Here is a 13,895-nt window from a genome sequence, read left to right as displayed (position 1 = left end):
AAAGCCCCTGGTCCCTCTTACCCACCCAGTGCCCTTGCCATGATCCCCCCACCTCTGAGGCCAAGGGCAACTTGCTCAGCTTCCACCAGATGGAAGGGTCCAGAGCAGCAGCAGGCAACCCAACACACCTTCTCTTACTGCCTCCTTTCCTCAATGGAAACGAGAGCTGGAGGACGAGGAGAAATCAAAATGTAAGCACCAACAATGGAACAGCATGTGACGCTTTGGGAGGGTAGAGAACGATGTCTGATCGGCTCTGGGGCTGAGCGCCGGGCGTCACCAGGGGAGGAAGGAACACATCAAAGTCAGGCTCTCTGCGGAGATCTTGCTCTTCTGCCGGCCCGTAAAAATCTGCCAAAGAAATTTGTGGCCTTTCCCCCCATGAGCATGTCAATTCTCTGCCAAAAATGTCTGTGACTCAGGAACGCTGCAGATGGCAGACAGAGCCACATGTCCTAGCAGAGGGGGCTGCGGCATTCCCAACATTCAGAATAAACGTCGGTCTCTTTTTTTGTTTTAATTTAAAAAATTTCTTCCTTTGCACTTTCCCACGTCTAGCATTACAGGATTTCGTACTTGTCCACCAGGAAGGTGGTTTCAGTGGAAAACCTTACAGGGCTGTTCCCGTCTACCTGGGTCACTTTGGTAACCTGTGGAGACAACAGGCAACGTTAGCTCAGCATCAGACCCCGCTCCCCACCACAGTGATGCTGTGCTTCCCAACGCTGGAATGGTCATGAGGGCAGAAAGACCCAGTGCCTGCGAACCACAACTCAGCCCTGAAACAAAGATCTTTGTTCCCAGGAAACCTGAAAGAGGGGAGTGATTTTCTATGGTAACTGTGTCTCCACTGAGGAGTGAAACGCTGGCTACACTTCAGTGGGGGCAGACAGTCATATGCCGAGCAATGTTTTGGCTCCAAGGCCGATAGATTCTCTAATGAAGTCTGAGGGGAGGTAATGATTACTCAGAGGAACGAAGGCACAACTGAAACTGCAGGCAAGCTCTGGGAGATGTCAGCTGCCAATGCTGTCTGCTGGCACTCCCAAATCCAGCTATTTCAGTAGCAAGTTAATGTCAACCCCTCAGCCATGGCCAGTGGGACAGCAAGGCTCCACTGCAGCACAGCCAGTGTAAGTCAGACAGGGACTGAGGCAAGAGTGACTTCACACTCGTGGAGCTCCAGCAGTGACCATACCTGTATGTTACAATAGTTCTTTTTGGAAATGAAGGCGACTTGCACCGGGAAGAAGTCGTTTGGCTGCCCTGCTATGCTGAACTCCAGGCTGCCACTCTTGTTTTTGGCATCTATCACTGGCAGGCACCACTCAAGGAGGTTTCTCCGGCTGTCGTGGCGATACTCGCCATCAATCTCCCCAATCACTGGGGCGCCGACACCAGACCTAGAGTAGGCAATGAGAAGTGAAAATAACTTCCCTGCACAGAGCTAAGAAAATGCCCGTAACACCTGTCAGCTTGACCAGACCCATGAACCAGGGAGGAGAAGGAGGTAGACTCTTTAATGATGCCCGGACAAGGAACGTTACTTACGGCAAGGGGATGGTGATGATCACATCGTTCAGCTCTAGGCTCTCCTCTTGCAACTCATATTCAATGTTAACATCACAACTGTTCCCGCTCTCTGAGGGCCAGCAGTTAACTAAGGGCACAGAGACAGTGTGTGAACCACACAGGCCTTCCACATGGAGCAGGCTTTCACTTTGAAATGCCCAGTCAAGTCATCCCCAAGAAATTCTGACTTTAAGAAAAGCTAGATTTTTTGAGAGCATTTCAAAAAATGCACACTGCTGAGGGCAGGCACTATCCACTGGATACACACAGGATCTCCAACGTCTCACACTGTGCATGCTCCAAGCAGCCCAGCTGCCACAAGGTGGATACAAACCAGCAGCCCACAAACATCAGCCTCTTTTGCCCTAGCTCCCAGACCCGCACTCACTTGTCAATGGAATGAAAGACTCTTCTGTGGTCTGCAACCTCCACTTCAGCACGCCCACATCACTGTTAATAGGGAATGACTTCTCTGGGTTCTTCAAACCGATCTGTGACTCTGTAGTGAAGAGTTTCTTGTCCACATTTGGGTGAGTCTGAAAGAAGAACACATGTCTAGGCTGTAGGTAAGCCCAAGGACAGAACTGTAGGTAATGCAAGTTCTACCAGGACAGGCCTACACAGAGTGTTTTTCTTGACAAAACACACATCAGGCTTGCTCCTGGCTCAGAAGTCCATCTGGAGCACACCTGCTTATCAACTTGGGATTCCTTCCAGGAAACGCTGATCTGACAAGAAGGATCCACACCACTGCCATTCTTACAAGTCACTGCGCCAGAGACTCTAGCAATGCATGTCCTGGCCTGATAATTACAGAACAACCTAACTCCTCAAATCCTAAAGACCATACTGAAGATCCACAGTACGTGTTTCTCTTGAAGAAAAAAATCAACCTAATGCTGTTGGAAAAAACAGCATGAAACCGCAACACTACAGCTTCCCTCAGCAACCTTAACGCACATACGTGTCAGCAGCCAAACTTCATTTAAACACACTCTTCACGACTGTGAGCAAGAGCAGCTTTTTGGAAGCAGAGGATTTCTGCATATCACTGTTAAGTTCCACTAGAAAAGCAGGAGTTAGCACAGGGTTTGGCCTCATCTTCCACTCAAAGCAACGCCCTGGGGAGCACTGTTAGAAACTTGCCCATGGGATGTGCTGGAAGTGCATTTGCAGTCAGTGATGTACGGACAAACCCCTGGCGAGGGGTGAGCCAGAGTGTGTCAAAGCAGTACCACCTCCAGGGATCAATATGGTCACACTGAAAAAGGGAAGGACAAATCTCCTAAGAACCTTTGAGCTGCAACTGCCAATTGTGATCAAATGCTCCAGCAAACATCCCAGGGACAGCAGTGACAGGACAAGTGACCCCAGGAAGAAACAGCTCCAGAGAGAATAAATTTGTTCCCCCTCAGCACAGAAGTTTGTTCACCCACTCCCAGTCCACAGCTGCAACTGACATCACACCAACAGGCACCAACTAGGCTGCTGCAAAGTCCAAGTGAGGTCACCCAGCGTGCCAATGTGCACTGCTGGGCAGATAAGGTTCCGACAGCAGTATGGCAAGCACCAAGACCGCATTTCTCCAGTGAACTTCAATCCTTGGAGCATGACTAGCCCTGCACCGAGTACTCCCATTTCCAATGCATTTGCTGAGAAAGACTGGATGAGAATACAGGACAGTAACATGTTCAAGTATTCCTTTTTTATTCCCCTGGAAAGCAACAAAAGCACGTTCAACAGCATGGGACACCAGATAGACTTTACCTGCAGCTGCACTCCCCTCTTGTCTTCATTTTCTACATGAAGACGAATCCGTGCAAACTTTTCATCAGAGATGTGCAGCATGATCATGCCATGCAGCTCCATGTTCTGCAATCCTCCATCACGGCCGCAAGTCAAGGAGATTTTCTCCTCTATTTTCATGTGCACACTAGACAGACAGAGAAAAAGCTCAAGTCCTACGCTCATCTCCCAGGCAGCAGAGAGAGCAGTGCTCAGGAAGGACAAGCTGTGTGTACTGAGCAAGGGCTCCTGAACAGAACGTCATGGTCAGCTGTTCTGGGGGCTAATGCTGCTCTGACAGGTGAACTCAGGGGCAGGAGAATCCACGGATATGGCTCTGCAGGGGATGGGACTCCAGTTAAACAGCACTGATGCAGCATCTCAACATGGTGGTCACTCAAATCCCCTCTGTCAGGCCACAGCACTCCAGGTACTAAAAGGTTCTGAAGTGCTGCGTGTAAAATGAGGCAGGTAAACAGGGAAAACAGCAGCTACTTGAAGGCAAAAGGCACAGGAAAATTCCCAACCTCAGCTCAATAATGGATGGACACCCCATTTTAGTTAAGAGAATGCCTAACCAAACCAGTTATTTACTTTTTTGCTGTCATGCTTTCCCAGATTTTGCTTACCGTTTTAGCTACAAGGTAAGGAAGCACAGGAAAAAGCCTAAAAGGAACAAGGAGGCTCTCTCCCAGGGCCACACACAGGGAGAGCTGTGAGGAGACCACTTCCAAAGCAAGGGCAGCACTCACCTCTCCATGTTAACAGGAGGAGCGAGAACTTTGGCTGCTTCCGCAGAGCGCTTGCCTACAGAAGTCATGATATTTTCTCCTTCTGATTTCAGCTTGTCCACAAAGTTGTCCACCTCCTTCCCCTTAGCACCGAGCTTCAAGGCTTTACTGGGACCTGAAGGTCTAAACAGAGGCCAAGTCAGATCACTGCAACAGGTTCCTCCTTCCTGGTTATCTTCAAGTACTATAACTTGACCATCCCAACACCACATCGTTCATTTTGGTACCCTTTTTTGGGGAGAACATACACAGAACTACTGTCTTACGTGTCAGGTGTGCTAAGATATAATTTAGATCTGGATTCCGTTCTATGTATTACCAGGAGTTGGGACCTCTTTTTCTCACACAAAATGGGAAACTCATTGCTCATCCAAGATTCCAGAGACTACGAGGGGTGTCACTGTGGTACATGGCACAAATGCTCCTTGATAGTTACAGAGATGAGGACACTAGGTTAGAAGCTCTCTTTGGGCACACAGATTGAGTCACTGCTGGCTCCAGAGAACGTCTGCCACCTGCTGTCCCCCTACCTGGCTGGTGCTGGTGCCACTTTGGGCTTCTCGGTCTCAATGATGGTCTCTGTGATCATTGCTGCCGTCGTGCCCCCAGACACGGCCGAGCTGCCGAAGCCCCCAAACCCGGGAGCCTTCTTGCCGTGTCTCTCTGCATCTCTCCTGGCCTGCTGCAGCTCCTTTGCTTTACGGCGCATCTCGGCTTTTGCTTCGCGTTCCTGTGTCTGAAAGAAGAGACAAGAGGCTGAGGGAGCTTTACAACCTCAATCTTGCCCTGCACAGAAACTAAGTGCAGCTGCCCACAAACCCCTTGCCAAGAAAAGGGAAACAAGATACAGGTTTAGATAGATACAGGATACAAGCTTAGAGAAAAGCTAAATAACTGTATGCCCCCATCAAGGTGGAGGAACACCTCTGTATAGCAAAGGTGGCATTTCCCAAACATGGCACCTTGTGCCAAGCTCACAGGTGTCCGTGCTCACCTCTCGGACTGCCCGGAACACTTTTTCCTCATGCGAGTCCATCTCAGTGAAGGTCCGAATTTGCGCTAGATTTACGTTCTCGCGGTAGCCCAGGGCAACGATTTCATCAAAGGCAAAGATCAGGTCAAAGCAGTGTTCAGAGATCTCATTCTCCTCCAGAGCTCGACAATATTCAGGGATCTAGCAAGGCAGAACATTTTAAAGGAGTACCCACAGAGAGTACTGTGTAAACACTTTCTTCCTACCATCCCAGAGATCACAGCAGTGCTGACCCTCCCAAGACCAGTTCACCCTTCCGCTGCTCTGGGTACCATTAGGCTGTTGATAAACAAGATGAAATTTTGCCATTATTAGTTTTTCCACACTAAAATCCTTACGGAACCTCTCAGCTTCCCTGTAACACTCAGAGGAGCCCAACTCCATTCTAGGGCCCTGGGAATTCCTGAAGATACTTTTTGTATGTAGATTGTATGAAGACACAAACTTGCTTCTTCAGGATCCCTGCAAAGTAGCACTGCACTTGTAACATCATGTTATTTTTTTGAAGGAATATAAGTCTTAGGTTAATAATACAGAGAACATTTAATGCTAAATTACAATCAGTCCTTTGGTCTCACCAGCTGAACTACAACTGAGGATTTCTTATGTTGAGTTCAAAACTACCACCAAAACTTCAGAGCTTTCTTCCCAGTCAGGAAGGGAAGCTCTGGAACACTAAGCTGCCAGGTAGAAGCAGGCAGTGCTCCAGCACCAGCTCAGAAACAGGTGCCCCATAATGGTGCCGTTCCAGGCTACAGCCACATCACCGAGTGACAGATCCTTACCACTCTAGAGAAGAGCCGAAGTGTTTCCAGGTCTTCCAGGATGTTGCTGTTCTTGGTGGTGATCAGCACCATGTAGAGTTTCTCCATGGGCTGGTAGACGTACCGCACGCTCTCCGTCTCCACGAACGTGTGCTGCTTCCCTGTGTTCATCAACTTTGGGAACGCTGCCAGCAGCCCCTCGATGCGGGTGCGGGTCATCTCCACGAACTGCCGGGACACGATGGCCTTCCCCGCCTTCGTGCACACGGCGGCTGCCAACAGCACCTGGGCGAGCGGAGCGGGTGAGCCCGGCCCACGAAAAGGATCACTTCCCAGCATACCTTACCTGCATGCACTCAGAATGTGATTTTATATCTTTTTCTGTGACTAGGAACTCAACTATGCCAAGAGCAAAGACACCTCTGTTTTTCTCTCTCTCCATTCCATGTTCTACCCCTACCTTAAACTCAGAGCTCCTGTCAGGCAAATGAACCCGTTCCCGATTTCACACACACCAAGGTGTAACAACCATCAGGAGCATTAGGGGAGGCTCCAGGAGAGGGACTTTTCCATCAGGCTACCCCAGCTTACTACACACAAGAACGTTGTGAAATGTGACACGTCCCCCAGTGCCACACGCACAGCACAGCCAGGTTGATGAAGGCCCGGTTATCACCCACAGGCCTCGGGTGCCTCCCGGGCAGCTCGCAGGAGTTATCACTCGCCAGCTGCACTTTGTCTTCCTTCTCCTCTCTGTCTGCCTAGACTTCCTCCCCACATCTCCCTCTCACAGATCAGTTTCTTAATTACCTTTGTCAGAATAATACTGTTCTGCACTTCAGAGCTTTTAAATCCCCAAACGGACAGAAAGTACCCAAAAACCTCCAACACGGCACCACTAGTCCCTGCCGCAGGCGGAGCCTTGCGCGGCGGGTCTGTGCTGACCCCGACACCACCGCCACGGGGAAAATAGAGCTCTCAGGGCCACAGCGCGGGGCAGGCGGGCACCGCCCGCACGCCTACACCTGAGACCCTGAACGTGAAGTAGCCGGCTCAGGAGGCACCGCGGCTCCGAGACACCAGGAGCGTGCAGCCGCGGCCCCGCCGGCCCCGGGCGGCAGCGCCGCGCTCCGTCCCGCTAGGCCGCGGACTCCAGCGCCGGACTGCGTGCGGGCCCGGCGAGCCCAGGGGCTGTCCCAGAGACTGCCGCGAACCCCGCGGCGGGTAGGCCTTTCCCTTACCATGGCGGCGGCGGCGGCGGGAGCGGCGCTCGGTCCCTCCGGTTCCCGGGCGGCCCCGAAGATGGCGGCGCCGCGCCACGTCCGCACCCGGAAATGTCGTCACGGGAGGGGGGGCGGGGCAGCGACTCCTCCCCGCCGCCAGGGGGCGCGCTCACGCCGGGGCCGCTCTGGCCGGCCGGGGAGGTGGGGTTGCCATGGCGACGGCAGCAGCGCGGAGGGACACAGGGAGGGCGGAGGTGGGACACGGGGGACACGGGGGGACACGGGGGGACCCGGCGGGCTGTGGATGTGGGCGCTGGGCCCATCTGACTTTGCCTCTCGGCGTAGCCCCGCCCGGTAGAGAACCAGCCGTACGACGAGAGCCTGGAGCTGCCCGAGGCCGAGCCCGGGGCCCGCTCGCCGCGGGCGGGGGGCGCGGGCCGCCCGCGGGGCTCCCGCCGGCCCACGGTGTCCGGCGCCGCCTCCGAGCGCGGGATCGGCGAGCGTAGCGGCAGCGGGAAGGTAACGAGGGGGCGGGAGCGTGGACGGCCCGGCGACACCCTGGGACAGCCGGTGAGAACGTGGTTCTCTCGCCCAGGAGGAGGCAGTGGCCCACCCCGCCGCCCCCAGCGAGGACGACGACGAGGACGATGAGGACTCAGAGGATTCGTCGGAGAGCGATTCGGAGGATGACTCGGAGGAGCAGGGGGCCGCGCTGGAGGGGTGAGCGGCATTACCGGCTCGACGAGCTGGGGCCGGGGCTGCTGGGGGCCGTACTGGACCCTCTGCTGATCCTCTGATCCCTAATCCCGCGAGGATGAGCGGGATCGTGGGCATCGGTACAGGCAGCTGTCTCCAGTGCTCCAGGGTGATGGTTCCTCCAGGTGATGAACCAGTCCCCGGCGCTGTTTGCTGTACCCAGGAGAGGCAGGGCTGGAACAACCCAAGGGGTCAGCCAGAGCCCTGGGAAGGACCATCTCAAACACGTCACTCAGCTCCTGATAATCCTTCTCCTTTTCCAACGTTTTCAGCTCCAAAGCCATTGCTGACCACGTCGTTGTCTCAACGTCTTCCTTTGTGCAGAGCACTTAGCCCCTTTCTTAGCTCTGCTGCTGACAACTCTTTGTGGAGCTGTATGATCACAACTGTCCCTCACTCAAGTGCTTTTGCTGGCCAACAAGTCCAAGGCAAAATAGGGCCACACATTAATCTTTGCCCATGATTCTCTTCCTTTCTTTAGTGACTTCAATCCAGCAGATTTTGACTACCTGCAAGTGTCTTCTGAAATCAAAGACCTCTTTGAATACATCAAGAGGTGAGTGTAAGGGTTTTTGTGTCAATTACTGCAGCACAGTTCCCGGTCACAGATGCTGTGCTGGTGTTTTTTTGCAGGTACACCCCCAAAACAATAGAGATTGAGCACAAGCTGCAGCCTTTTATTCCAGACTTTATTCCCGCCGTTGGGGATATTGATGCATTCCTAAAGGTACAGTTTCTTTAGGTTCCTGTCCCTGTCCTGCCCCACAGGGGGTGGTGGGCATGATGGGGGCCAGCCTGGACAGCCCAGGGGGCCAGTCTGTCACTGCACTCTTGGACATAATAGGCAGAGACCTGGAAAGGTACACCTGGTGGCTCAGCCACCTCTCACAGAGCACTTAGGTAACCTGGAGTAAGGGCTGGGTTTTCCCTTCTCCAACACCACGTGCTGATCAGGCAGCACTGTACTGAGTACATGTATCCGAGGGGGCTCACAGAGAGGCTCTGTACAAACCTGCCCTGGAGTCTGCAGAGAGGTTTCTCTTCTCCTGCAGGTTCCCCGTCCCGACTGGAAGCCTGACAACCTTGGCCTGCTGGTCCTGGATGAGCCCTCAACCAAGCAGTCAGATCCCACCGTGCTCTCCCTTTGGCTGACAGAGAACTCCAAGCAGCACAACATCACAGTGAGTCAGGGAAAGGGAGGTTGCACTTGCTGCACACTGCTTGGAGTGAAACCATGCCATTTTACTCTTGTCTCCGTGACTCCAGTGTTGTGGCACAACTGAGACCTTGACTTTAAAAGCAGCAAAAATGAACCTTTTGCTTTAATCCATAGCTTTAAACTGCAACGGATCTGAGCCTTGCTTCAGGCAAATTTTGGTACAGACTCTTAGTCTGTTCCCTTCGGGTGATGCTTTAATTCCCTTTGGTCGTCCATACCTGGTTTTACTTGGCATTTTGCCTGCAGAAATCCATTGATAAAGTGCAGCTGGGAAAGAGAGAAGCCCTGGTTCATCAGGAGCGAACATAAGGTTCCCAAAAAGCCCCCCAAACACTTCCAGGTTTATATTTGTGTTTTTAGCAGCAGATAAAAGTGAAGAGTTTGGAGAATGCAGAGAAAAACCCCAAAGCCATCGACAGCTGGATTGAAAGTATCAGTGAACTGCACCGCTGCAAACCTCCTGCCACAGTCCATTACTCCAGGTGATCCCTGACGTCAGTTTACCGCAGTCTGGCAGTGGAAGGTTGTATGTGATCCTAAAGTTTGTTTTTCTCTTCCCTGGCAGGCCAATGCCCGACATTGAGACCCTGATGCAGGAATGGTCACCGGAATTTGAGGAGCTCCTGGGAAAGGTATGTTGTCTGAGTGATCGGTAATTAGCTCAACGCACAGACTTAAAAACCACCTGCCATGAAAGCCAGGTGCCTGCACCATCCCGCAGCTCAGCCTGCTCGGGTTTGTTCCTCCTCACCACTTCCCCCTTGCCAGAAGTTGGGGAGCAGCCCAACACTGGAATTTCCAGCTGCTGCTCCAGTGACCTGCATGTGCTCCCAGGCTCCTGCAGTCCAGGAGCAGAGCTGACAGCCCCGTCTATTCCAGGTGGGCCTCCCGACTGCGGAGATGAGCTGTGACCTCACCGAATACATCGACATGATCTGCGGTGAGCTGGGGAGGCTGTGCTGGGGGCACAGCGTGCTGCTGGCCTGGCTCTCTCATTGAGAGCCAGAGGGCTTTAGCTGGAGGCTCAGCCCCGAGCAGTTGGGATCATTGCCTCAGTGGGAAGTGGCTCTTGTACCGCAGGGGGCTGCAGTCCTTGGTGCGCAGAAGCCCAAGTGATGGTGGTCACTGGGGAGCTCAGCTCTTCCTGACAGGGGTGCAGCCCAGGTGCCCTCACATGCTGCTGCTCTTGCCCATAGCCATTCTGGACATCCCCGTGTACAAGAGCCGGATTCAGCCGCTGCATGTCCTCTTCTCCCTCTTCTCGGAGTTCAAGAACTCGCAGGTAGGCAGCTCCAGCCAGGTGCTGCTCACCCAGCTGGCAGCATTGCCTAGCTCCTATTTGGCTTTGTGGAGCAGTGGGTATGTGCAAAAGGCTGGTGGGCCCTGGGAACGTGTTCACAGCTGCTCCTGTCCCTGGTGCCTCTGCCTGACGCAGGGAGCTTGGCTGCACTGCTGGGGCGCTATGTTGTTCAACAGGCCAGCACAAGCCAGAGCATGTTTCCTCGGGGCACTGCTGAGCACACAGCTTACACACACCTCACACACAGCCGATGTGACCAGTGCGTTCAGATGCGTGTAGTGCGAGCAACAGGAGCCGGATTATTTGCACGAGCACATTCTTTTCCCTGCAGCACTTCAAGCCCTTGGCTGATGGGCAGAAAGGCAGGAGCCCACCATCCAACCCCCCCTCACAAGCGGCGGAGGCAGAGGTGGTGAGCTTTACCTGAAGCTTTACATTAAACCCTCATCTCCTGGATCACTGTCTGCTGCTGGACACCAAGATGTGCCCAGAGCAGGCTGTGAGATGTCACACAGCACATCAAAAGCCTCCTTGGGTCTTGGAGACAATGCTGGGCTGTTCTGTGTTTGGAGAGTAGGACTTGACTCATTTTTATTGCAGAAGCTGCCTAATGGCTGGTTTTGACTTGTTCCCAAGGACTTCAGCATTAAACCAGCCTTTCCTAGTGTCAGGCTGTAGGTGCTGCAGAGTGGAGGTTCCTTGAGCACACGCTGCAAGGGTGGAGCAAACAGGAATAAATTCCACGCTCAGACACAACACAGATCTGCCCAGGGTGTTCCTAGTCTGACCTGGGGATCTTGAATCTCTCTACCCCTTATTACTGAGCCCCTTTTTCCTATTCTCGAGCCCTTTATCTCCTCCCAACGCAGAAATAACCTGCGCAGCACCACACAGACGCTCGAGTTTAGTTTATTGCTGTTGGAATGACTCTCCCCAGCCCCTGTCCTACTGCCTGCCCACCCATCTGTCACAGCAGCAGGGGCAGGGGCGGAGAGGATCATGCAGCAAGCGAGTCACAAACCTGCTAAAGCAAAGCTGGTGCGTGGCTTTACCCTGGGAGGAATCACAGTGCTAGAGCCTGGCTATAAAGAGCTTTGATGCATTTTAACAGTCTATTGGTAAAGTTAATGGGCTACATAAAAACATGCCTTGGCTGACAGCACAGTTCCTGAGCCCTGCAGCGCGCAGTGTAGCACAGAGCCAGGGCTGCTCAGCGCCCACCTCCCAGAACGGCCTCCCTGGCACCCTTGGCTGCCCTGCTCCAGGGGCTGGTACGTACCTGGGGCCGGGCATCTGGCTCATGGGCACTGCGACTCACAGCCAGATCTCATCGCTGCTTACACTGGGCACTTTGTAGATGCGCCCAGACACTGGGAGCTGGACAAAGCCTGTAGGACAAACAGCTCATTGCCTTTTGGGGCAACCACGGAGCTCAATATCCCACAGCACAGCTTTTGGGGGCCACTCGCCCACCTGCACCCCCTCACCAAGCTTGTTGAGGACAAAGCAGTTCTCCAGCCCTGGCAGGGCACTATCTTCTCCCCTGGCACCAGCTCCCACATCCTTGGGGGAAGCTGCAGGGCAGAAAAGGAGCAAGAGCCAGGACATCTATCCCTCGCTAAGACAGCACCTGTGGCCCTGTGTGCCTTGCTGTGCTGGTACGTAGGGGTTTTACCTTCATCCTCCTGTGCGAGGTCGCTGAGGTGCACGTCAGGCGGCAGGGACCGGGTCTGGCGGGGCAGGCGTGTGCCCTGGGGTTGTGGGTGCTCAGAGCAACTGCCACGGGAGCACCGGCTGGGCGGGCTGCTCCCTTCTGCTTGCCCTGGGCCTGGCACTGGCTTGGGTGAGCGGCACGCCAGGCAGGCAGCACAGGAGCCCAGGCTGAGCAGGGTGGCCAGGGCCAGTGCTGCTCCAATGGCAACACCCAGGAGTGGCAGCTCCACACGGGCATCCAGCAGACCTGTACAGGCAGTGCAGCCCCCTCAGCACCCCTCCACACAGCCGGTGTGCTGTGCCCACCCCTACAACAGCTACCTGTGGGTAGGAGCGAGGCGGTGGTGATGCCCACGCTGTTGGCAGCACTGACAGAGAAGTTCTCAGGCACGCTGCTGAGATGGATGTGGAGTGAGTGGTTGGCCAGCCCTGGGTAGCGTGTGGCACCCAGGAGGAGGAACTCGGAGGCGTTGGCCATCACGTGCCCATCCTGGTTCACCCAGGTGATGCTGGCAGGTGGATTGGCTTGCACCAGCACAAAGAGCACCAGGAGGAGGCCAGAGCCCTCAACCTCCTGGTAGTGGGCGCCTACGCGCAGGATCTCTGGCTTATCTGGGTAAAAAACAGAGACAGTGAGATGGGCAGGAGGGATGGGGGCAACACAGACAGAATAGCATTTGTCTTGCCAGGGTCCCAAAGCACTTTCTGCCTTGTCTGTGTGGCACTGATAAGCTGCTCCTCTGCTATGGCTGTGATGGATGCAGGTTATGGTGTCCAGTCTCTACTGGGCTGGACCCCACACACCCTCCCCCCATCCCACTCTGAAGCAGGCCAGTGCTGTGGACCTTACACTGCACGTTGAGGAGGACAGAGGCATTGTAGGTCTCCCCGGAGGCCAGGTCGGTCAGGGAGCAGTTGAGCTGGTGATCAGAGCGCCGGGCAGTGAGGGTGAGCGTGCTGGCAGTGCCTGCAGCCGAGAGGTTGGTTTCCTTCCTCTGACCGTTGAGGTACCAGGCCAGTGAGGCACCGGGCACTGGCTGGGGGACCCGGCAGGTGAAGGCATGGCTCTCCCCCTCCTGCAGCGTGCACACTGCCCACGGCTGCCCGTCGATGGTGGGGCCCAGTTCCCCCAGCCCTGCCGGAGAGCCCACGGCACGTCAGAGCTGGGAGGGGGGTCCTGCTGCCGGAGCTGTGCAACGGACCCCACCACAGCCTCACCTGCCGAGGAGAGCGCCGGGAGGCCGAGCAGCAGGAGGAGGGCAAGGGCAGCCCCCGGCCAGCCCCTTGGACGCCTCATGGCATATCAGCCGTGCTCAGCGCTAGGAGAGAGGCAGCTGAAGCAGGGACATGCGGCCGTCCCCGCGCGGGGCCCGCGGTGTTGCAGCGCACAGCAGGGCCGGAGGTTGTGGCCCGGCTGCACCTTACCTGAGACATCACTGCTGCTGTGCCCAACCCGGTCTGCAGTGCGGCTCTGCGCCTGGGACCCGGCACGCAGGGCCGTGCATGCGGCGCAGGGGCGGGCCCGGCCGAGCTGCGAGAATTCATCCATCCCTCTCGCCGGGCCCCGCAGCTGCCGCCCCCGAGCGGGACCGCTGCGCGCAGCCGCCGGGGCAGGCCCGCTGCACACGAGAGAGGCCGCACACCACCCAGCCCGGATAGGGGATGCACCTCCCCCTGCACCCCATCTCCCTTCTTCAACTGAGGGGCCCAGCCTCACACCCACGAGGGCACCCACCTCA

General features: G+C 55.2%; 3 protein-coding genes across 26 annotated transcripts; 1 reads left to right on the top strand and 2 right to left on the bottom strand.

Annotated features, from left to right (window-relative positions):
- Nucleotides 1-506: 506 nt before the first annotated feature.
- ARCN1 (archain 1) lies at nucleotides 507-7,252 on the bottom strand. Of its 3 annotated transcripts, none has more exons than XM_027881401.1 (10): nucleotides 7,187-7,252; nucleotides 5,967-6,230; nucleotides 5,143-5,322; nucleotides 4,679-4,884; nucleotides 4,110-4,271; nucleotides 3,340-3,505; nucleotides 1,961-2,108; nucleotides 1,552-1,660; nucleotides 1,199-1,403; nucleotides 507-650 (listed from the first exon to the last, which is right to left on the bottom strand). In XM_027881401.1, exons 1-10 carry the CDS (start codon nucleotides 7,187-7,189, stop codon nucleotides 561-563), a joined length of 1,533 nt encoding a protein of 510 aa, XP_027737202.1. In that variant the 5' UTR covers nucleotides 7,190-7,252; the 3' UTR covers nucleotides 507-560. The 3 variants fall into 3 exon arrangements, with proteins under 3 accessions (XP_027737202.1, XP_027737203.1, XP_027737201.1); XM_027881402.1 differs by having other exon boundaries at nucleotides 5,967-6,244; nucleotides 7,191-7,226; XM_027881400.1 differs by lacking the exon at nucleotides 7,187-7,252 and having other exon boundaries at nucleotides 5,967-6,299.
- Nucleotides 6,193-13,735, bottom strand: TMEM25 (transmembrane protein 25). 20 transcript variants are annotated; one of them, XR_003570979.1, is made up of 7 exons: nucleotides 13,582-13,735; nucleotides 13,007-13,291; nucleotides 12,478-12,768; nucleotides 12,119-12,403; nucleotides 11,931-12,017; nucleotides 11,723-11,854; nucleotides 6,193-6,230 (listed from the first exon to the last, which is right to left on the bottom strand). XR_003570979.1 is itself a non-coding variant. In XM_027881414.1 (7 exons), the coding sequence occupies exons 1-6, from the start codon at nucleotides 13,703-13,705 to the stop codon at nucleotides 11,771-11,773; spliced, it is 1,122 nt and encodes a 373-aa protein (XP_027737215.1). In that variant the 5' UTR covers nucleotides 13,706-13,735; the 3' UTR covers nucleotides 6,193-6,230; nucleotides 11,723-11,770. The 20 variants fall into 20 exon arrangements, 17 of the variants coding, with proteins under 17 accessions (XP_027737215.1, XP_027737214.1, XP_027737213.1 ...); XM_027881414.1 differs by having other exon boundaries at nucleotides 11,723-11,820; XR_003570978.1 differs by lacking the exon at nucleotides 6,193-6,230 and adding an exon at nucleotides 9,052-9,141.
- On the top strand, nucleotides 7,340-11,113 carry IFT46 (intraflagellar transport 46). Of its 3 annotated transcripts, none has more exons than XM_027881422.1 (11): nucleotides 7,366-7,422; nucleotides 7,514-7,687; nucleotides 7,764-7,888; nucleotides 8,406-8,480; nucleotides 8,558-8,651; nucleotides 8,977-9,105; nucleotides 9,507-9,625; nucleotides 9,709-9,775; nucleotides 10,023-10,083; nucleotides 10,340-10,425; nucleotides 10,775-11,107. In XM_027881422.1, exons 1-11 carry the CDS (start codon nucleotides 7,381-7,383, stop codon nucleotides 10,868-10,870), a joined length of 1,068 nt encoding a protein of 355 aa, XP_027737223.1. In that variant the 5' UTR covers nucleotides 7,366-7,380; the 3' UTR covers nucleotides 10,871-11,107. The 3 variants fall into 3 exon arrangements, with proteins under 3 accessions (XP_027737224.1, XP_027737223.1, XP_027737222.1); XM_027881421.1 differs by having other exon boundaries at nucleotides 9,504-9,625; XM_027881423.1 differs by lacking the exon at nucleotides 7,514-7,687 and having other exon boundaries at nucleotides 7,340-7,422; nucleotides 9,504-9,625; nucleotides 10,775-11,113.
- Nucleotides 13,736-13,895: the final 160 nt, after the last annotated feature.

This window comes from Empidonax traillii, unplaced genomic scaffold (assembly GCF_003031625.1).
Source record: "Empidonax traillii isolate 1590-97213 ecotype Southwest subspecies unplaced genomic scaffold, ASM303162v1 scaffold87:size1256882, whole genome shotgun sequence".
Classification (NCBI taxonomy): domain Eukaryota; kingdom Metazoa; phylum Chordata; class Aves; order Passeriformes; family Tyrannidae; genus Empidonax; species Empidonax traillii.
This window is presented reverse-complemented; position numbering and strand designations above follow the sequence as displayed.

Coding starts and splice junctions, on each gene's coding strand:
- ARCN1 (XM_027881400.1), bottom strand. CDS start 6,284: ATGCTGGGAAGTGATCCTTTTCGTGGGCCGGGCTCACCCGCTCCGCTC. Junction 4,885..5,142: donor TGTTCCGGGCAGTCCGAGAG/GTGAGCACGGAC, acceptor CTCTTCTTTCAG/ACACAGGAACGCGAAGCAAA. Junction 4,272..4,678: donor GTGGCACCAGCACCAGCCAG/GTAGGGGGACAG, acceptor GCCTCTGTTTAG/ACCTTCAGGTCCCAGTAAAG.
- IFT46 (XM_027881421.1), top strand. CDS start 7,381: ATGGCGACGGCAGCAGCGCGGAGGGACACAGGGAGGGCGGAG. Junction 9,626..9,708: donor GCCACAGTCCATTACTCCAG/GTGATCCCTGAC, acceptor CTTCCCTGGCAG/GCCAATGCCCGACATTGAGA. Junction 9,776..10,022: donor TTGAGGAGCTCCTGGGAAAG/GTATGTTGTCTG, acceptor CGTCTATTCCAG/GTGGGCCTCCCGACTGCGGA.
- TMEM25 (XM_027881403.1), bottom strand. CDS start 13,705: ATGGATGAATTCTCGCAGCTCGGCCGGGCCCGCCCCTGCGCCGCATGC. Junction 13,292..13,581: donor CAGCAGCAGTGATGTCTCAG/GTAAGGTGCAGC, acceptor GCTCTCCGGCAG/GGCTGGGGGAACTGGGCCCC. Junction 12,404..12,477: donor CGCCTCGCTCCTACCCACAG/GTAGCTGTTGTA, acceptor CTGCCTGTACAG/GTCTGCTGGATGCCCGTGTG.